We start from the raw sequence: 22,158 nt of genomic DNA on the forward strand, positions 1-22,158 counted from the left end.
GCTGACTGTTTTGGAGGTGGTCTTTTTTATATCATTTATTCTGGTATAGACGACAAACTAGTAAAAGAGATTAGTACCACATGGTATTCTAAAGGCAAAATCTATTAAGCTTTAAAAAAATACAGTTTTTATGAACTACAGTACTGCCAGCATTTGGACTAAACATTAAGCATGCCCTTTGTTGCAACCCAGGCTGCTGTTTCTCAATGCAGTGCATTTGATCCTCATTCCTGTAGAAATGAGGGGGTGAGGAGAGCAGCGGGGCTGCTGAGTGCTGGCACTGTGCTCCGAGCTGGGCTTGGGTCCTCACTTGGAACGACATTTTGGCTTAGGAGCTTGGATGCTTCCCAAGGACACCAGCTTAGATGCTGATGTTTCTGCAGGCTCAACAGCGTGGCACACTCCAGGGGCCCCAGGAGGTTTCCTCTTAACCTTCAAGTAGTAATTAGGAGCTGAGACGGGACACGAATCATCTATCAGAAGGCAACTATTTTGCACACACTTGTCAATATGCGGCACAATCATAGCTAAAATACCTCTGTAGCTTTTTCCCATTATATTAAAAGGCAAGCAATTTTCAGACTAGTGTATATGATTAATTCAAGATTATGTTAATGTAATTTACATGTTAACAGGGAGCATTTTAACATCTTTTCCTTTAGCTTACTTAGATCAATCATTCTTGTATTTGACAGACTTATATTGTGCAAGTTAATAGCTAAGCTTAGGGGACAGAAACATGAGCTGATGATTATTTTTAGACTCCAGTCAATTGTAAGTAAATTACAGTGGGACAATGATGCAATACATTGCACAAGGGTATATGCTGCAAAAAGAACAAAGCTTTAGAATCACAGAAAAAGAGATGCATTAAAATCAAAAGAGCCCTTTAATATTTTTAAGTTAATGGCTTTGTTTCTTGCAATGACAAAAAAGAACTTATTTCCTACAGCCATTTAATGTAGGGAAAACAGGAGTTCGGAAATCTCATTTCAAGGAAACGCTATGCTGGTTACCAAAGAAAATGGCAATTTCACCTGGAAATTCTTTCCCTGACCATTCTTTAAGTGTAAATCTTAAGTGTTTTCACTATCACTGGCAGTTTTCTGAAAGGGTATCATGACCAGGTATCTTTGTTCACACTATCACATTTATAGCAATTAAAGCCAAAACACTGCTGTGTCAAAAGACTAAGCCAAAAGCATGCATGTCCAAGCTAAGTTCCTGATTCTTTAAAACCACAGGCTGGAAAATTTCCCAGATTTGGGAGATGAAAAATAAAAGTAACATTTCCTATAAACAAATGATTGCATTGTCCTCAGTCAAAACAAAGAGGTTCGTAGAAACGGTATTTACGCATGACTCCAGGCATGGATTCATTTTACCTTCCTTTAATATAAATGAACTGCAGATATTTAAATAAAGTCCATAGAACTAGAGAATACCACAGTAAATTATTATTTATTTTTACAACATATTCAGTCTTCCAAGTTGTGTGAGATGGGAGAAATTCTCGATGCCCAGATGGGTGATAACAAGCATATCTCCAAATGGAGGATGTTTTGCTTTAATGCATTTTAGTTCCAAATTATTTTCATTAGCTGAACAATTAGTAGGTTTTGGTGATCCTTCTTCTGAAAATTCTTTGAAAATACTAATAATGAAACTCTATTTGTGAAGAATTTTCATGGGGAGTCTTCCCAATAGCCAGCAAAGTTAAACAGCACAGTGCTCCCTCTGTGCAAAGTTATTCTTTATTCAGGGGATTAATATTTTACTAATTATAAAATGTTTAAAAAGTTTATAGAGACAAAATCCTTAAGCCATCTTATTTGGCTTTTGTAAGTAATCTCTATTCTCTTTATATGACACTGAGTTTTCATTCTAACTAATTCCTCAAGCCCAAATGTCTCATTCCTGTACTTTGTTGATACAGTACGAGCAGCTAATGTCAACAGGGTTAACTACAGGAATAGTAAATTTGGGATTAAACATTCATAATGCCTAATACAAATGAGTTTCTTTACCTTTCTGTTGCTAATTTTAATTTCCCCTGATTGTCAAGCACAAGTTAAGTGCCTTCACATGGCTCTTCACTGAATAAATGCTGAAGGACAAGTTCAAAAAGGAAATAAAATTTCAGAGATGGCCCAAAACATGAATATGTATTTGGATGGGAGGCCTGTGGGGGGCGGGGGGAAGAGGAAAAAAGCCCTCAGCTCAGCGTAAATGAATGGTGGTGTTCCCTACCATGTGGCAGAGAGCATGAACCCCCCGGCAGCACCAACCGAGACAGGAACCTTCCAAGTCCCCAAATGTCACATCTGCCATATCAACTGAGACTCAGAGTGGCAACTCTCTGTCTCCTAACATATGCCTGTACTACCTTCTAAAGTGTTGCAATAACAGGGGAAAGAAACAATAGACATTTTGGCTGAAATGTATTTTGCTGTGTAGAAAGTATAAGTCAATTAATGTTATTAACTACTAATAGCAGAATAGCATGTTGTAAAGGCAACTAGGGATGCCTTACTGTGTAAAGCCATTACTTGATAATATTAATCGATTACATTAGTAGTCACTTAATAAAAGGCCTAACACTTTGTTTCAGATCACATATTTGCTATATATTTTACATTTTATTTACACACGTTGGTATTTGTGTGGATGTATATCCATGCTTGCATTCACAGTTATTAATTCCAGGTAATGGTATCTGCAAGCAGCATTCTGGGATGATGTCATTATTCATCTATAAATTGTCACAGCTTATCTCATGAGAGGGTAAACACCATTTCCAGCATACCCAAAAGAAAGTATTACAGTGCACTGAAGAAAAAGGACCACAGCTAAAGGCACGCTCTTTCCATTTGCATTTATTGCTTCTAGCTCTTTTCTTTAAAACTAAACACCAATGTCATGGGAGCATTTGTGATGACATTACTATGTTTTCCCCTTGGACAGGAGACACTTGTGTGTTGTTGAAAAAGCAGATGGAATCATTCTGAAAAATGTTTATTTTTAATTATAGAGGGAATTTTCCTTTTTTTTAATCCTGTCAAATAAATTTAAGTACTTGTGGGACATATATTTCATTCTGGAACTAGAGAAAATATTAAATGACTCATTAGGCAATGCTGTTGATGTAAAACCATATGTGTTGACTTACCAATATGCTCTTCCAAAGGAAAATAAATGAGAGATAAATCCAAATTCTAATTCAAATCACTATGTGTTAAACAGATCTTACAAAACTGCTGATTCTAGAGGGGCTCCTGTGTAAGGAAGGTTTTGGGGCTGATTCCCTTTGTGGTTCTGTCTAAAATGAAACTTTGCAGCAATCTTCTAATTCGTCATTACCAACAGGAGATAAAGAACACACACATGTCTGAAATGGTAAAGAATAAATCTTGACAAGTACTGAAAAACCTTCCAAAAGATTTTGAATATGCATTGACATATATTTGAACATATATTTTCATCTTACAGGTTTGGGTATCCTTTTACATTATCCCATGCAAAAATATTTTGATAGAGACTTATCATATGAATAATAGCAGACAGTTAATTATAAACACACACATTTAGGTATTTGCAAAGTGACCATGTCCACAAAGTATTAGAGACCATATTTCAATGAAAATTATGAGGACATTGATAACATGAGAACCTATAAAGGTATATTTAGTCTTGATCCATCAATTGATGATATTTTTTCCCAGGACACTGGCATAGACACAATTAAATAAGTGATAGAAAGATCTGTAAATATCCATCTCAGAACAGAACTGTCTATGCAATTACCCTTTTTTCAGTATGAAGACAGTAAATTAATTAAATATGAACTCTATGCCTTACAAATAAGCCTTATTCTAATATCTTTCTTTCCTAAAGGAATTGTGCCTCAGGGGGAAAAAAAAATACATACTATCTGAAAGAGAAACAAAAAATAAAAAATATTTTCTCAGCTGTGCTAGAAAATGTCTGCTCACAGAACTCCCCCTGAAGACCAACAGAATAACTGCAGGATGCACTGCAAAACCAGGCCTATGACAATCTCCTGAGATTTCAGTAGTGCCATGCTATTTTCAGTGATGCCTCGTGCATTTATCTTTGTATACAGATACTACTGTAATTGAACAGGGACTGGTCACATACTGTCCCTTGGCTTCTTTGAAAATTCCAGCCTCTTTGATAATAATATCTAGCAACCCTTGAAAAAGATCATAGATATTTTTTCTAATTGTATAAAAATAATAAGTATTAAGCATCTTACAGCTTTCCAGTTGCAAAGTACATGTCTGCTTATCCATTGGATATTTGGTCAGATCCATGCTGCATGCAACAGTTGTAGTGATCCTTGGAAAAAAAAAAAAAAAAAAGAGTATTGCTGATTATTAATGGGATAAATTTTTTTATCAGTAAAAATAAAAATAAGCTATGTATCCTTCTTGAACTAATATTGCAGGCAAATATCTATTGCGAGGAAAAAAAAAACATCTAGTATTTACTGGTAGCTAATGGGGAAGAGTAATAGCATCCAAAACTGGAAACCACTCCAGACACTCCAGAATAGCTGAGTTTTGTGGCAGTCTAAAAAGGGCACCCCTTGATCCCTTCTCACTTACAGTGTGCATTTTCCTGTGTTGATATTTTGCAATATATTTTACAATTTTATTATGTTTATCAAAATCTATGATAAAGGATAAGCCGCAATAAATAATGCAAATCAATCATCACAGCTTGCTTTCCTCTGTGATGACTTCATGGCAAAACAACTGGAATGGCAAAATGCAATTCCTGTATTTGGTCTACATGAAAGCAAAAGGGTCTACTTAGGGAAGAAAAGGAGACCTATTATTAAATTTAAGAATTTAATCATATTGGTCAATAATACTACATATTCATAAAACGACAAGACCATGCATATTCTACTTTTACAAATAGATCTGTTTCTTAAGCATAAAATTATACTAACCTGGAAAGTTTAAAATGTAAGTAGAAGCCAAATATAAAGGCTGGTGTGTGGTATATACATACCGTAGAGCATACAAAACTGTTCCATTAGGGTATATTCTTATAAGACGATTCTCAACAGTGATATCATGAAGAAAAGACTTTTTTGAATCAACTATGAAGGTATCCGGTACCCAAAGCATTTCCACAAGCCGACCGTCTAAGCTTAAACTCTTATTACCATCGAAACAAAGTCTCTCATCAGTCCATCGCTGCCTTAGAAATATGGTAGCCGTGTAGTCCTGAAAGAGAAAAAACAAAGTTATCATATAGAGCAAGCCTGTATTATATTCTGTTTTACAAAAGTATATAGAAACAGCTGTTGGGCACAAATGGCCTGTGACTCTCCATGTCCCATTCTTAAATGCTGGCACTCCGATAGCAGTTGTAATGGCTCTTGTACTGCCAAATTTTCCAACACTTGATGTGAGGCTGACATCATTAAGAAATATTATCTTGAGTAGATTTTGTTACGGGCATTGCAATTTTACAGTAAAAGCTGATGGTCTAAGTCTGGGGCTATAAATCAGCTGAAGTCATCAGAGTTTTGTAAGCAGATAATCTGGCCCTGTAAATCTTTTAATTTTGGAATTATTTATATAAGTGGTTGCAAATATCATTTTGTTTGCATAAACTACTAAATAATGTGGTTTTAAGAAAACTTTGGAAAAAGTTGTCTAAATTCAGATAGACAAAAGGACAAAAGAAGTTAGTGAAATAGGAAGGGAATTATCATCTTTTAGCACAATTTATCCTTTCAGCATCACAAGGGAAACATTGGTGGCAAATTTATCAAAACCTTCAATATAGCTCTTAGCCCAATCCACCTTCAATTCATATATGCCTTGTAGTCTTACATTAAAATCACACTATTTCTTAGCACTTTTTTAATCAACTTTTGATTTTACGGTGTGTTTTTATCAGTATAAGTTCATCTTAAGTTCTGACCTTACTTCCCCCTTTCTAAATATTAACTGATACTTACTAAGTACAGAGGGATTCTAATATTCAACTTCTGTGGAAGCCTGAGTAATGAAATGGTGAGGTACATTTATATATATATACACTTTTATTTTTTTATATATTCATTTATATGTGTACACACTTTTTTATATGCACACACACACACACACAAGTATTTGCTAATATTGAATATCTGATTAATGAATTTTGCCTTTTATTTCTATGTACCAATGGAGAAGCTTTAATTAGAAAAGTATACTCCATTTCATAGTTTGTTCAAAAATAAATTATACAAATTTAATGAAACGCAGCTGGAATAAATTAATGTGTGACAGTAAAAGAGGAAAACAATATGAGTTCAGCTGTGTCTAATCACAAGGAAAGGGAGTGGCTTCAAAGTCATATGAATATATCTTTAATTTTCTGAAATGCATGAAGATTTAGACATTTCATCTGGAAAATAAATACTGCTCTACATGCCTTTCATTAAGATTAATACTCCTTAGTAATTTTTTTTGTATTTTTTTTCTTTCTTTTGTTTGAAAGGTGTGATTTGCATCTGAATTTCTATGCTTATTATAGTGTTATAACCATTATCTGTAGTGAAAAATAAAATTCCATCTCCTAGTACACATTGACTGCATAAGGAGAAAAGTCTCAAGTCACTTTTTGCCAGCAGCTGTAAACACAAGACATTAGCTTATCAACAAGCAAAACAAAAAAGATTGCAAAAGCTACAATACCATATTTATTTCTGATATTGTATCAATGCTTGCAATATCCAGACTCATTCCAACTGATACAGGACCATCTGCAAAAAAGAGAAAGTCAGAATCTAGCACATAGTTCTTTAAAACTCAGTGTTCAGGAGAAGTGGCTACAAAATCTTCCACAATATGATCCATTTTTTCCTAAATGTTTAATAGCTTTTTAAAAAGGAAATATTTCTCAAACTTAGATTATAAAAGAATTTTAACAATTTCATAACCAAAATATAATACTTCTAGACTAACAGTACCTTGGTTTTAATAAACATGCTTTATTTCCTGAATATTTCCTGGTTTATACGATTTCTTATTTTTTTCCCCAGAAAAAAAAGTGCTGGGGAAAATGTTGCACAACAAGGTGTGGAAGGTTCAATCCGCTTTTTACATCGCACCCTTCTGCTCCGAGATGCAGAGCGGTGGAAAGAATTCTTCCAGTAGCGACATCTGGTCCATCAGATGTTAGTGAACTAAGAAGTTGCACATGGCAATGTCACATGGTGAACATCCAGATGGGATAGCTGAGTGACTTCACTTACTGCCTATTTAAGAACATATTGTCTATATTGTGTCACTGCATTTTAATGTCTTGCTTTTGACCATTAGCAGTAAACTTGTGATTTAAATACTTGCATTTATAAAGGAAAACTAGTCATTTCATTCTCCTTTTAATATTAATATCTGCTGAAGGTTTATTCAGTGTCATTAAATACCTTACCGAAGTAGTTGTCATTGTAATGTTAGTATGCTCAGACTCTTGTTTCCTTGTGAATGTGCATTTTACAGTGTCAGAAGGAAGATCACCAGCCATGCATTTTAAAATGCAGAATTTGTGCAGAGCTTTCATGGAAACATGCCATTATTCCTGGTTAAATATGTGCAGAATAATTAACAGAGTACATGTACAAGGAAATTCATATTAAATAAGTGCATCTTTCCAAGTAACTGAGAAGCAGAAAATGCAGTACTGAGAAATGCAGAAATATTTTAGATAAGATCTACGTAGCTGATGGTGCCAGCATATTGCCGGCACACTGCTGAAATCCCCTCTTGGCTCCTTGCAACACATTATGTACATGGTTCTTATATGCCCCCAAATGGCATCTAGAGGGAGATGGGTCCAACTCTACCCCACTGAGTAACACTCAAGAAAAAACGTGTCATTCTAAGTGGTATAAGCATATTAGTATTTTTTTTTTTCCAAAATAATTTCCATTTGTAATGCATGGGTTAAAATTGTTAAACATCTGGCACTCCTGAAAGAATCTATAAATGCTTTGTTCTGGACTCAGTTGAAAGTTCAAATATAAAGCTCCAGCTTATAGCAGGACTGTAGGCTTGCAGCATCCCCTGATGGCAATCTATGTGTTTATTATGTACCATAAATTGTACATAGGGATTAAAAGAAATTGTTCATCGATTGGAAGATGACTTTGGAGGTTAACTTTGGAACAAAATTATTTGACTGAAAAGTTCTCAGACCATTGACAGCTTGTTCTTTTGTTTCTTTCCATTCTTTTCAGGTTTTCATATTCCAAGAATACATTTATGTTTTGTTCCTCCAGGGTTAAAAACTTGACCCTTTAGGAAACTCAGCCCAACTTTCTAGGGTGAAACAGCAACAGAGTCAATTGATATTTATGCTTACCATTGTGCTATATCATTATTACAGGTACAATATTGTCAGCCTCAAAAGACGTGTCAGGCCCTCAAAAATCATTAAATTTAAAAATAAGTGTGATTTATAATCCACTTTCTGATTTTTTTAAAGTCTTCCTACAGATTCCCATGTATGACTGTAACAGAGCATATTATTGCCAACTGTCTTCCCAAGTAACTGTTACCCCACAATTATGGAAGGGGGTTTTATTAACACAATACAAGCTGCTGAGAATAGCTTTGCTTTAACAGTTAATTAAATCAGAACAATATTAATAGTTAAATGTTAATTTCTTTTTTGTGTGTGAGGCTAAATACAATTTATGGTGCCTTACTAAATAAGCAAAGTATTAATAACAGAATGAGTCTTCCCATAATTATCCACCAGGGCTTCCCCCAAACTTCCTCTGAAAGGTCTCCTGATGACAGTGTCAAAAACAGGGCAGTACACCAGATGAGGCAGTCAGTTCCTATGTTTCCATGTGTTTGGCAGGAACTGTATATATAACGACAACTTCGGAAGAAATCTACCAATCTTCAGAAGAAAACTAGTCAGTCTGTCCTGCATTAGTGAAGGGAATCTTCAAAATATGGCAAAGAAATGCCAAAGGGTGTGCCTTGTACTTGTGCACAATCTAATTAACACATATTTTAATTTTTACTGAAATTAACGTACAAAGACTATTACTTTATGCACTTTACAGATATTCACAGTAATCCTATACAGGAAAGCGGCCAGAAAGCAGCAGACAGTATACCGAAAAATTAAGTTTGGATCACTGCAATGATCACAGCCTGTTAAACTTTGTACCAACAAAGTAAACCACCGCTGTGTCACATATGTCTGTAACTCTGAAGACCTACTACTTAAGACAATCAGCACTATCATGAACTGCCAGTGCTGAGCTGTTAGTACTAGCTCTTTTTCATTTAGTTTAAGAAAACTTAATTCTGACTTTCAAAAATATCTCAAAAGGGATTGCTTTTTGAAAGAACACTTCATCCTTGCAGCAATACTGGATAAAATACTATGGAACTCTAACAGAGAATTAGAAGGAAAAGTATGACTAGAATAATTTATTATAGTTTTATGATATCGTGGTTTAACCCCAGCTGGCAACTAAGCACCACACAGCCACTTGCTCACTCCCTCCCCGTGGCGTGGGGGAGAGAATCACAAGAGTAAAAGTAAGAAAACTCGTGGGTTGAGCTAAAGGCAGTTTAATAGGTAAAGCAAAAGCCACACATGCAAACAAAACAAAACAAGTGAATTCATTCACTACTTCCCATCAGCAGGCAGGTGTTCGTCCATCTCCAGGAAAGCAGGGCTCCACCACGCGTAACAGTTACTTGGGAAGACAAAATGCCATAACTCCAAACATCCCTCCCTTCCTTTTTCTTCCCCCAGCTTTATATGCTGAGCATGACATCATATGGTATGGAATAGCCCTTTGCTCAGTTGCAGTCAGCTGTCCCGGCTGTGTCCCCTCCCAACTTCTTCTGCACCCCCAGTCTACTCGCTGGTGGGGTGGGGCGAGAAGCAGAAAAGGCCTTGACTCCGTGTAAGCACTGCTCAGCAATAACTAAAACATCCCTGTATTCTCAACACTGTTTTCAGCACAGATCCAAAACACAGCCCCATACTAGCTACTATGAAGAAAATTAACCCCAGCCAAAACCAGCACACATGAAAAACTGCTTTAGTCCACCTGATTGCCAGCTTTGCTTTGAGTATTATGGGACTTTTAGATAAAGTGATACATTACGCTTCGATTTTTTCAGTGCATTTAACTTCCCAACACAAGACATCTTTCTTGACAAATATACGTTACATGAAGAGACTGGACAGATTAAGATAGGCCTTCTGACAGATCTCAACTATAATTGTTGACATGAAGACATCAGAAGACAGACCCATTTCTAGCAGGAATCAGCTTCAATCCTATTTGTTCACATCAATGATCTTTAGACAGTGATGTAGCTTCGCTAGTATAGTTTGTGGGCAACAAAACAAAATTGGTGGGGATCGTAATAACAACAGCTTGTTATATCATTTGTCAAAAAACCATATTTTAATACTGCCAGATGCAAGCAATTAATGTGGGGACAAATAATGCAGGCAGTATGCACAGGATAGGAAACTATCTTGGCAAGCAGTGCCTTTGAGAAGGATTTAAAGGTTGTCACAGATAATCATTTCAACACGATCTTTCTGTATTATGCTTTGGCAGAAGCACTATTGCAATGGGGAGCAATACACAGAATTAAGTTATCTTGCAATCTAGACTATATTGGCAAGACTGTTATAAGATTACTGTGACAAGATTTGTTTTCCACATTTGAAAAAAAATGTGCAAACAGCAGACAGTTCAGTTGAGAGAGAGAAATATTCCAGAAGACAAAAATCTCTGGAAGCTTAATATCAAAGCTTCTAACATGAAAATTAAGGAATAGCATTTACTCAGCTCCTCAAAGAGAAGACAGAGAGGTGACTTGCCCAATGCCAGCAAGTGCACAGGAAAGGTATCCAGTGGTAAGTTGTACAAATTCTCTGACAAAGCAAAGCAAGATCCCACTTTATGGAAGCTAGATATGTGAAACTTCAAATAAATTGATTTTTTTCTAACTTAACTTAATCATTCTTTATCATTTGTCATTCATTGTTTAGTCTGGAGAAGAGGAGGCTGAGGGGAGACCTTATTGCTCTCTACGACTACCTGAAAGGAGGCTGGAGCGAGGTGGGGGTCGGTCTCGTCTCCCTAGTAACAAGCAATAGGACAAGAGGAAACGGCCTCATGCTGTCCCAGGGGAGGTTTAGGTTGGATATTAGAAAAAACTTCTTCACCGAAAGGGTGGTCAGGCATTGGAACAGGCTGCCCAGGGAAGTGGTTGAGTCCCCATCCCTGGAGGTATTTAAAAGACGGGTAGATGTGGTGCTTAGGGACATGGTTTAGTGGTGGACTTGACAGTGATAGGTTAACGGTTGGACTCAATGATCTTAAGGGTCTTTTCCAACCTTAACAATTCCATGATTCTATGATTTAGAGTCTCTAGAACTTAGCATTTAGGGATGGGGAGATGGGAAACACCAAACTGTCCTGCAGGCAGGAAGCTGGGTTTGGTGGCAATAATAGTCTCATAGTGTCCCTCATCTCCATGGGAAAGGAAAGAAAATATATGTTACCATCTGTATGCTGAAGTTTACAGTTTTGCGGCAAGTCATTGATTTATTAAATCACAATTGTAAGGATTCAGTAGGGATTCAAAAGATTCTTTTTTTCCAGTACACAACTTGTCATACATATTCTGGGCTTTTTGCCTTTCTCTGAAGAATTAGGCATTGGTTAACTGGTACATAAAATAGTCTTTAGATGATGATGATTTTATATTTATTTCTCATGTACCCTGTGAGCTTGTCTCACTAAATCAAAGGGTCTTAGATACGGGTAACATCCTGATATCTCCTGGTCTTTTTTAGGGGTAAACTTCTGAGGAATAAAATCCCTTCATCTAATTAAACTCATAGAACTTAATATAAACAACATTTGAGAAAAAAAAATATGATGACTGGTCTTACACAGAAGGTTGGACTCAAAATTTAATTTGCTTTCTTGAATTTAAAGCTTAAGACCATGAAATGTATTAATCATTACAAAGCTAAGGAAAATAACCTTTTAAATGTGGTTTAGAATAACTGATTTAAGCATGACACTTTTCTATACCACTTGAAAGCAGCTTCCATATTCAAATATACTTAGCTGTGACCTTTTCCTCATCTCTCTCTTTTTAATTAGAACACTTAAATTATCACATTCAATCACAGAACAAAATCTATTTGTATAAAATTATTTACAAGATTTTATGCATCCCTTAACAACTCTATCAACCTGATCCAAGGCTCACTGAAGTCAGCAGGAATTGCTCGTTAATTCAGAGAGGTTTGGCACAGCACCTAAAGTTATAAAATTGGTCTACACAGTTCCAGCAGAAATCCTGATGTTGAAATCAGCTTGTATTGCTGAGATAAAGTGCCAGGGTTATGTAGCACATTTAAGGGAAATAACTGCATTTTTAAATCCCTTCTGTCAGCTTTTCTATAGAATACTTTCACACCTATCTAAAAGTCTAGGATAGATATTATTATGTTAAGGGGTACTATCTACTAACATTAGTATAAGAGTATTTCATACTCCAGTCCAAAGAATGGCTAAAATCATTCTAGATTAGGTAATTTTTTAATTCACTAATGGAACTTCCCAGGTCTATCTGTTCAGTTTATTAAGACTTACTTGATGAACCGGATCAAAGAGGGACATTAAAATGCTATAGTTAAGGAAAGAGAACATTCTTAATAGTATATTCAGATGAGGGCAGAGCCAAGTAACCAGTCCAGCTGGGATTCCTCTGTACTAAACACTGTGTAAAAGTACTCCCATAATTTGGTAACTGGTATGTGCCACCCAAGGTGGACAAACATAAAATGCTCAGTCAGTTTTACCTGCCTGCAGACCTTTGACATACTAAGCCTGGCTTCAGCTAATCTAACTTTAGGCACCTAATTTTGGTGCCTAGAGATGGGAATGACAGTCTGTATTGGGCGTAAATGGCAGCGTTTGGGTAGCAAGGGTCTGGAGGGGTGACTTGTGGGGGAGGAGATGACTAAAGGCGAGATTAATCCAGGCTTAAAATCTAGAAATCTATTTGTTCCAATCCGTGCAAGGAGAGGAGAAGACAATTTTTATGTTGTTATGCACAGTCATTGGATTCAAACGAAAAATATCTTCATAATCCCCTTGTTAATGACACTGGCTGAGTTGTATCCATGTAGGTAATTTCCAGTCATCTGCCAGTCCCAGCACAAGGACCAAACACAAACAAACAGGCAAATGGAGGGCTTATCAAACTAAGAACTTATGAGCTGCCATAAAATTTCCTTTACTAGTAAATATTTCTGTTTCTCCTGGCTTTAGGAAAAACAAACCTTCATTTTATGATCATTTGCTTATACCTAGTGCTTTGTTTGCAGGACTAAAAAAAAAAAAAAAAAAAAACACATTTTGCTAAATATTAAGGAGTTCAGTGTCACTGATTTTCTAACAGTATGATTGTATTTTGGCAGCAAGCATCACTTCAAAAATCCCCATTTCCTGCCTGAAGAAAAATTTCAAGGACAAATAACTTTGAAATGACTTTGAATTACGTTATTCTAAAATTCAAGCTAACCTCTGGCCCTCTCACACTTGATAAAAATCATATTTCAGTGTTCCACTATGACTAGGTAACATTAAGCTCAAAGCACTGTAGATGCCAACAAATAATAGCATCTAGTTTTATGACAAATTTCTTCATGCGTATTTATGACTGCATATCTAACTCACCACACAAATAAACAGAAATATGCACAACTTTGAAAGCAAAGGAATTGGGGGGGGGGGGGGGGGGAGCCAAATGTCTTAAAGAGGCTGACTTTAGGATATTATTTTTTGGTATTTCTGCATATTAACATACACATACTAGGTTCCCATTTTATGCAAATCCTTTCATGCACTTCAGACAGCAAACATAGGTCTTGGGGTTAATATGCATATACATCCTTTTCTGTTCATGTTTCTAGAAATACAAGTTTCCTTCTCAGACTAAATCAGCACTGATAGGTTGACACAGTTAGAACTGTGCAGGCTTTTACAGTAGCTAGTAATCTCCACCAGTACCAGAATACGCTGGTTTAGGTTTTTATCATGCATTTGGTCATTAGTATACTCAAGTCTAACCAGCACTCTGATCTTACGATCCACTTTTGATTGGTCAGCCTCTTACTATTAAAATGCAAATATCACACCAAAGAAATCAAGGATTTGGGGGGATAAAGAGGGTAAAAAAAGTCACAGAAGAGGTATAAATTACTAAATCGATACTCTGGCTTCATCAACTATTTAGCAGGTGTGCTATAGCCATTGATATAATTCTGAGTAAAGCCAGTTATACTGAAATCTTTCTCATGAAGAACAGGTACAAGGTACACCAGCTGCAGGCAGATAATATCCATAGAAATAAGGGAAATACTACATGGAACAACGATAACATAGCTGTGGTCACAAAGATCAGTATAATCCACTGATTTGTTAAGATGGGGGTTTAAGTGGATTACTAGCTCTGCTTCTGAGAAAAGCCATAGCTTCTCCTGGACCTGAATCTCATCCGAGCTGCAGCCCACCTTGCCAGTAATGGAGAGGGGTCAGGGATAGGCAGATACCACTCCCCACCCCACCCTGAGCATACATCACATGGAAAATGATCCCAAATGATCTTGCAAAAAGCTACAGGTCCAAAAATCAGGATGAACACTTCCTGGGTCATCCTAACCTAAATTATTCCTAAAAAAAAAAAAGTCATTTCTCACAAACCCATCAATGCTACATTTAGAAATGGCATCAATAAAACATATTTTTCAGAGTCTCATCCCATTCCTTCAGCAGTAGTGCTAATACAGATCCATCAAAGCTTTCTGAGACTCAGTGTTTGCATGCCTGAGCTGCGGTGAGCATATGCAGCGATGCTGGCACTGTCTGGAAGTGCCAGACTGGCTCTGTGTATGACATAGGCTTGATCTGTGCTTGAACTCCTCTGGGATTTCCAGGCAAACGCAGAAAGTCCTTAGCATCCCTCTGAACAAAATTCCCAGGCAGAAAAAGAGCTATAGCCTCGCTGCATTACAACAGCTGAGAAAAAAAAAGGCTCACATTGGAAAAGAGAGATTCATAACTCAAAAGTGCGTTACTGTTAGTCTTAACTACTATCATAGGATTTTGCAGTGAAATTCTGTTTGCTGTCTACCAAAGCACGTCCATCATAGCAGTGCCAAAGTATCTCTAGTACTAGCATGAAGTAATGAATGAAATATATTAATGGCCACTGAACATATAGTTATTTTCCATTATGCATCATCTCCAATGAGAAGGGGTTAGTATGAAATGGATTCAGAAATTGCACATGATGTGGAGTGCCCTTATTGAACAGGCTGATAGCCTCACCAGGTATTTGGATGGCAAGAGGTAACAGTATGGTCTGAGAAAGTCTTTAGTCAATCATTTTTAAGCAGAATATAAAGGGATATTAAAGTCTTCATTTGAAACCTCTAACGTTTCTGAATATCTAACTTAAGAACTATTGCCTAGCATTCACTCTGTAAGTTTATTTCCCGACAGAGATGTGATGCTGAGCATCTTTTCAACAGGCCGAATATTTTCTTTTTCAGAGTTCTACAGTTACTCCAGGCAGAGATCTTCACCTTGTGTCGTAACTCTTCAGTATTTCTGATAGGTGCAAGGAAGTATTTCTGATTCAAGCAAGGAAGGTGTTTGCCACTGAGATTTCAGGTGCTTAATGTTGACTGCACTGCGGGGCAGTAAAATCAGCCTCAGTGCAGTAGACTATGTGGGTCTTCCAGCCTGGTGACCATGGCCTTCTGACAGAGGGAACTGACATTTTTGATTCATTTTCCCTCACAGTTCTGCAGTAAACCAGTTCAGTGACCTCTAAGACCCGAGGCAAGAAGCATTTATTAAATAATTCTCTTGCAATCTTATAGTAGATGCACATAATACTTGGTATAGTAACAAGATTTGCCTGTGCTTTTATGAACAGTTTGATATATAAAGCTTTCTTATCTTTAATCAAAATTTTTGTAGTTATAGGAAATTAATTAGTTATAGGAAAGAGAGGAAATTAGTTAGAAATATAGGAAATTTTTATAGTTTAGGAAATTAGGGGAAATTGTGCTTTTAAATAGATAAGGTGTTACAGCTTATTTCACTAAGGACACATGAATATCAATAGCTAAGTTTCAAACAGAGTCTGGAAGTTTTGCTTGTGAATGCCTGGAATATATAAGTTTCACCTTGGGCCACAAAAAGCTATTACGCTATATCTTATTATATCATAGTACATAATGTATAATCAGATCAGTCACTGTCAAACATTGGAGAAAAAAGTACATCAGAAAAACATTTGCTCTCATTGCTGAGTTTCAGACACTGCATTATGTTATGGCTCAATCTTATTAAAACAGCTTTTCTACTTACTATCAAAAAATGGACGCAGATACTTGTTGTATCCTTTTATTATTTTTTGTATAGTTGGAGGTAGAATTTCACCTTTTCCTTCAGCTTCAAGAATTTGCATTGACCTAAAAGGAATGAAAAAAGTGAGGATGTTTTAAAAGAACATCATCAGTTATAGCAGAGGTGACATTCCAGGAAAATGCTGTATTAGTTTCAAGGTTACTGCCGATTATTGCCCATCAGATAGCATATCATGAAACATTTGTAAGTTTGCATTTCACAGCACTATAGAAAAATAATGTTCCAGAAAATATCAGATTTTATAATCTGTATTAGTCTTATTGGAAAAAAATACCACTTTTATATCTTAAATTCTCTTATTTCTTTAAAGTCTATCGTTTCTTAACACCTCAACTGAGAAAACAGTTCAGTCTTCTTTAATACCTTCTCTGTAAATAGGGCACTATTGTTACAATCTAGGAATGTGGGAGGGGTGTTGATTGTTTATTTCAGCATTTAAAATTAAGCTTCTTTTTACATAATGAAATACATTCAATTTAGCTCCTGGAGAGAGACAGAAACCAGCCTCAGAGATTAGTGCATAAAAACACTTAAAATCCTGCTTTTACAACACAATTGTTAAACAGGTTACAGAAATAATCCTGTTGGGCAAAAATCAGTGAAGCATAATGAGAATGCAAACCACTTCTTTGTTCAGAAACAGCTACAAATATGCTCCACAAAAATGAAATATAAATCAGTAATTACAAACCCCATTTTTGCCCTGAGGCCCCTGCAATAGCCTTATTGGGAGGATGAGCAAAGGGACTAGGGAAGATGCATATCTGAATTGCAATTCTTTACTCAGACCACATCAGGATTCATTTTTATCTATTCCCCCCTTCACCTTTTATGGGTCTTGATGGTTAGCAGCTGTGAGAGGGACACCCGGGCCCATTAAGGGCTGTTACACTGTAAGTAACAGTCCCATAACAGAAGGTATCATAGCTTTGCTCTTAATTTCTGCCTAACCCCTAAGGTGAGCACCCCGAGAGTGCAAACAGGGCATGCTCACCCATCACAGATTCAGGCTGTGCTCTTTATAAATTAAAACACAAGTAGTACTGACTGCTCATTGCCAATGATTTGAGAAAAGTGGGGGTATGACTTTAATTATGAAGATGAGAAGCAAATAATTGATTGACTCAAGGAAGCCCAGCTGGCTGCAGGCAGAGGCGTTGCCTCTGCTGGTGGGGAGCAGCCACCTATATATTCACCAGGAGAGGGTCTCTGTGTTTCTTACCCCCCATGCTAAAAGTGACTGGTTACTAAGAGTGACCAGCTCTATCCCTTAGCTCTCCCACAGCAAGTACAAGAGTTGTAGCTCTGGTGGCTCAGCCCAGGGGAAAAGGATGTAAGTGCAAGTTGATGGCTACAGGGGTACCAGTGTTTTGTGGTCTTTCCTAGTCCTGCTAAATCCTTGCTGAATTTCTTCTTCCCAGTTTCTCCCAGAGCTGTTCCTGAAAACTCTGCTTGCTCTTCCTGATGATATTTCTGGGCCTCCTATTGCTTTCCAAAGCTTGCTCCTTTGCTTTTAATTTTACTATGTTTCTGAGAGAACCTGAGCTTTTCTGTCAGGAAACTGTGTTTTTCATCCACTAGGAATAATACAGTATCTTAGATTGGCAAAACTTAAATGCTACGATGATCTTACTGAATGCATGTGGCCAAATCACACTGTGGTTTTAGATGTGGTGTCCGCTGTCTTGAAGTGCTACTATTGCTGTGTAACTTTTCTGTTCACCAGACCCTATTCCCACGTAAGTAGCTGTTTTTCATTAGCAGTCTTGTAATTCATATAGCTTAGATATTTGAATGATCCTATTTATTTCCCTTTTTTTGTCCCTGTTTTTTATTTCTTTATTGCTAGAGAAGTATGTTATTAGTCTATTTAATGTTAAGTGTGGTCTTGAGTAATGCCAGCATTGAAATAAGGAATGTTTTTCCTGTAAGTTGTGTCCTAAAGAAACAAGCACAGTCACGTTGAGTTGAAATGTGGATATAAATAAAAAGGCCAATTTTATATTGCACAAAAGTGTTGGAATTAGAAATGTACTTGAATTTAATTAATATCTTAAATGCTGTACTTGCAATAGATATTCTCCTTTTGTGATTTACATATAACTTTAGCTAAGTGCTCAATGAGCTGCATGAGTTTAATTTCACTGCTTCACTGGATTGTTCTTGAATAACTTTCACATATTGTAAAATGAAAAAGGAAAACTTGTCACTTTTCCACTGCAATGGTATAATATTGTTCTGCTGATCAGTGTGCAGTTGCAGAGTGGTCTGGTGTGTTATCATTAACAGCTATTTTCTGAAATACATCTTAAATATTTGGTGTTATTGTGTGGAAGTCCTTCCCTTAAATCACCTGTGGTACCCTTTGAGGTAATTCTTGATTTCCCTCATTAATACATGATGCGTAGCTTCCTGTCTTTGATTTTTATGGCTAAGTAAGAACTTGTTGGCATGGGAAAGCTGTTGTGCAGTAATTAAGGCTGTGAATTAATGGGGCACTGTCCCTTGTGTGCTATTTTGCCATGCAATCTTTGAGAAGTCCTATCATAGTAAGCCATATATAAGCAGAACCTGATGCCTCCTAAATGTCAGTGTGTGGTGCTGCCATTCTGGTAACTTTGGGGATACTCAGAAGCAGATTGTCAGTGTTGAAAGGCAAGGAACCTACAGATGTTACGTGCCTTAACTGGTTTTGCTTACCTACATTTTAAGGGAGGATGCCCTGCTTCCTGGAAGTGCTCTTCAATTCACGTGCCCCATTCATCACTAAGCAAGAGTGAGCTCACAGCTGCACGCATTCCTATATTCTGTCATATAGCCTTATGCAGGGATCATAAGGGTAAAAGTAAAAGCTGAGACTCATTCCTCTTATGCATGTAGATCTTCTCATCAATGCATCTAAGCTTCCCTTTTACCTGGTATTTGTGTTGTCATATTTAACTAACTGCACATGGTTTAGTTCCTCCATTTTCTTTATGTATTTGAAATATGTTGGCATGCATGTAAGTACGGAATTGCCTTGAAACAGCTGCTCCAGCCACTGAGAAGATAACAGGCTTTTATAGAAGAAAACTGAATATGTATTTATTTGACAGCTGGGAATATCTATCTGTTCTGGGCTGTCAATGTATAATACATGTTTTAAACTCTCCAGGTTTGATGACCCATGCTTGCTTTTATAAAACCTGAACTATAATTATTTCATTTCCTTAGTTATTCTTATGGCTCAAAAACTGAGTTTTTTTTACAGGCTAGGCTAAACTTGGAAGGTACAACAACTGCTTGTTAAGATACTTTCAAGTTAGTGTTTTAACAGAATTGGGTAACTGGAAGGGGGAAAAGGGAACATCTGCCCTAAACAGTAGTATATATCACTGCTTAAAACAAAAGTACAGTCTAGACATATGTACAGGAATATTTTTCCTGGCTATTTTTTGTCAGAAGTTATGTATCATGAAAGAGACAGAAACACCTTAGAACTGAGAGAAGGGAGAAACAAAATGCCAAACACAGTCTGAGCAAGCTTTTGAAACACCCCCCTCAGGAAAAACTAGGGAAAAAAAGCTTTTTTCAGGCAATCCACTGACAGGCAGAGGGTTTACAGATGCAAACGAAGGTGTTACTTCTTGTTTCACACCTGATTCTCAAGGATACAGGCTTTTGTATGGTCTTTGTAGATAAACTACAGCAGAATCACCTACATCACTGCTTCAATTCTCTGCTTCAAAACAGCCAGTACTATTACTGTTTTTTGGTTAATTGGTGAGGTTGAAACAGTAGCATTACACTATCACTTACCAGATACAGGAATGAATAAATAATGTAAGTGCTCTTAAACTCAGCCAAAAAAAAAAAATAAACATACCACAGAATTTTCTAGATCTGATCCTATAAGCCCAGGCTAGCATTCTTCAATTCAAAAACACCCATCCTGAAATAAATGGGAGCCCTTCTAGGGATCAAATAGCATATATTTACTTCAACGAAATCCTGATAATGATCTGTAAATTCCATTGATGACTCTCACATTTGCCTCACTCTTTTTAATTTCTACTTCTTAATAAAAATCTTTCTGGGAAAGTGACCATCCAGGCAACCCCCGGATACAGATTTTAGTATGAGTGTCTATGATGTGATCGTAATGTAATTTAACGTCAAATGCTGAAAGTGAAGTTAAGAAATGTCATTCAGGAAGGGAGAACTAGAAAGTAAGGTGGAGTCTGATAGGCTGGTGTGATACTGTTAGCATGTGCGTTGTGACAGATCCTGTCCTCTGTATATGATGGGGAAGATGAGGCTCTGGCTGTCTCTAAACTTTAAATTAAAAAAAAAAAAACAAACACACCATTATTGATTATAAAGTACTCAATAGAGGAAACTCTTCACACATTAGCCAGAGCTTATACAAGTGGGATATCTAAGGGGCCAGTTGCAGAGCAGTCCTGGCCCTTGCTTCAGTGCACCTCGGTCTTTGGATATTGCTTAGAAATATTTCTGTTTCAGTGCCAAGCAGGATAGTTTTTGTTTTAAACAGCACTTTCACCAAACCTTCCTGATTTGTGCACTGGAAAAAGGCATTTGTGTACCTAAGCATCATCTTGGCTGTGAGCTAGCCAAGGGGCAGAGCTTCTTCTCAGCCTGTGTTTGGATTTGGGTACAACATGATGGGATCAGCTCCGTGTTGTGCACTTGTGTCCAAGCTAAACACGTACTGTGCATGCACATAACTCCCATGGATACTATACAGGAATTAACTGTCTGTGCTTCTGGATACTTTTAGCTGTATGAAGCTGTAAGAGAGGATTCACAAAGTCTGCCTTATATTAATGAAGGCAATTATATACTGCAGAATGAACTTCTCAGGGAATTTTGCCTCCTTGTTACTTAGATGCTTCTGAAATTTTGTTCATCTCTTTGCAGTGTTTTATTACTGCAAAGCCATGAATCATGCAGTGATTATGGAGTGTGGCAAGTCACAGCGGATGAGGAAGGAAGGTGGAATTAGAGCAAATGTGTGTTCTGGACAAAGATCTCTTTATGGCACCGGAGAAGGTGGGGGAGATGGATGTTTTAAACTCCCTTTCAGGGCATTGTTCCACCTGCCCTCACAACAAGTAGAGGCTTTATCTAAGCATGTGTTTGCACATCCACTTGAACTAAAGCTCAGGCAGAATCTTATCGTGAGGAATTTACTGGGAGACCAAATAGGTTAGGCAATTCTACACAGAGAATTGGCTAACAGACTTTAAATACTTCAGTTAAATGTGGTAGTGACAATGTTTAACCTGTCCATGCTTGCATTTTCGTATTAGAACTACTTATAAAGAATAATGTTTTCCCCATTTTTATAGAAGGAATATATTTTAAGTCCTCCATTTCTATCAAGTTTTGTGTCATGGCAACTGCACTGTTAGCAGGGTTACTTGTACACAGAAAGGATCAGTTTCACTTTCCAGCTTAACACAACTCAGCTTCATGATTTCATCAACAGAGAATAAGAAAACAATGTTTTAACCAGGTAATTCTTTTTAAGACGCTCTCATTTAGTAACAAATGCACGCCAATGACTTTACTACTTCAAGCTTACAGTACATCTAGATGGACTGTGTGCTTCT

The 22,158-nt window shown here is 36.9% G+C and overlaps 2 protein-coding genes across 3 annotated transcripts in view; one reads left to right on the forward strand and one right to left on the reverse strand.

Annotated features, from left to right (window-relative positions):
- LOC104012864 (gamma-aminobutyric acid receptor subunit pi-like) overlaps positions 1 to 22,158 on the reverse strand; it is a 57,849-nt gene that overhangs the window by 17,526 nt on the left and 18,165 nt on the right. For both annotated transcript variants that reach the window (XM_087764947.1, XM_087764945.1), the window contains exons 3-6: positions 16,484 to 16,587; positions 6,723 to 6,790; positions 5,041 to 5,258; positions 4,277 to 4,359 (exon numbers count right to left, since the gene is read on the reverse strand). In XM_087764947.1, the coding sequence (XP_087621073.1) occupies positions 4,277 to 4,359; positions 5,041 to 5,258; positions 6,723 to 6,790; positions 16,484 to 16,587 (473 nt within the window). The remainder of the gene's footprint in view (positions 1 to 4,276; positions 4,360 to 5,040; positions 5,259 to 6,722; positions 6,791 to 16,483; positions 16,588 to 22,158) is intronic.
- ENTPD1 (ectonucleoside triphosphate diphosphohydrolase 1) overlaps positions 17,765 to 22,158 on the forward strand; it is a 74,984-nt gene continuing 70,590 nt past the window's right edge. Inside the window, exon 1 of the mRNA XM_087764934.1 lies at positions 17,765 to 17,876. The gene's annotated coding sequence lies outside the window, so the exon portion shown is untranslated. The remainder of the gene's footprint in view (positions 17,877 to 22,158) is intronic.

Source organism: Nipponia nippon, unplaced genomic scaffold (genome assembly GCF_047370975.1).
Source record: "Nipponia nippon isolate SJK-2023a ecotype South Korea unplaced genomic scaffold, ASM4737097v1 scaffold_3, whole genome shotgun sequence".
Taxonomy (NCBI): domain Eukaryota; kingdom Metazoa; phylum Chordata; class Aves; order Pelecaniformes; family Threskiornithidae; genus Nipponia; species Nipponia nippon.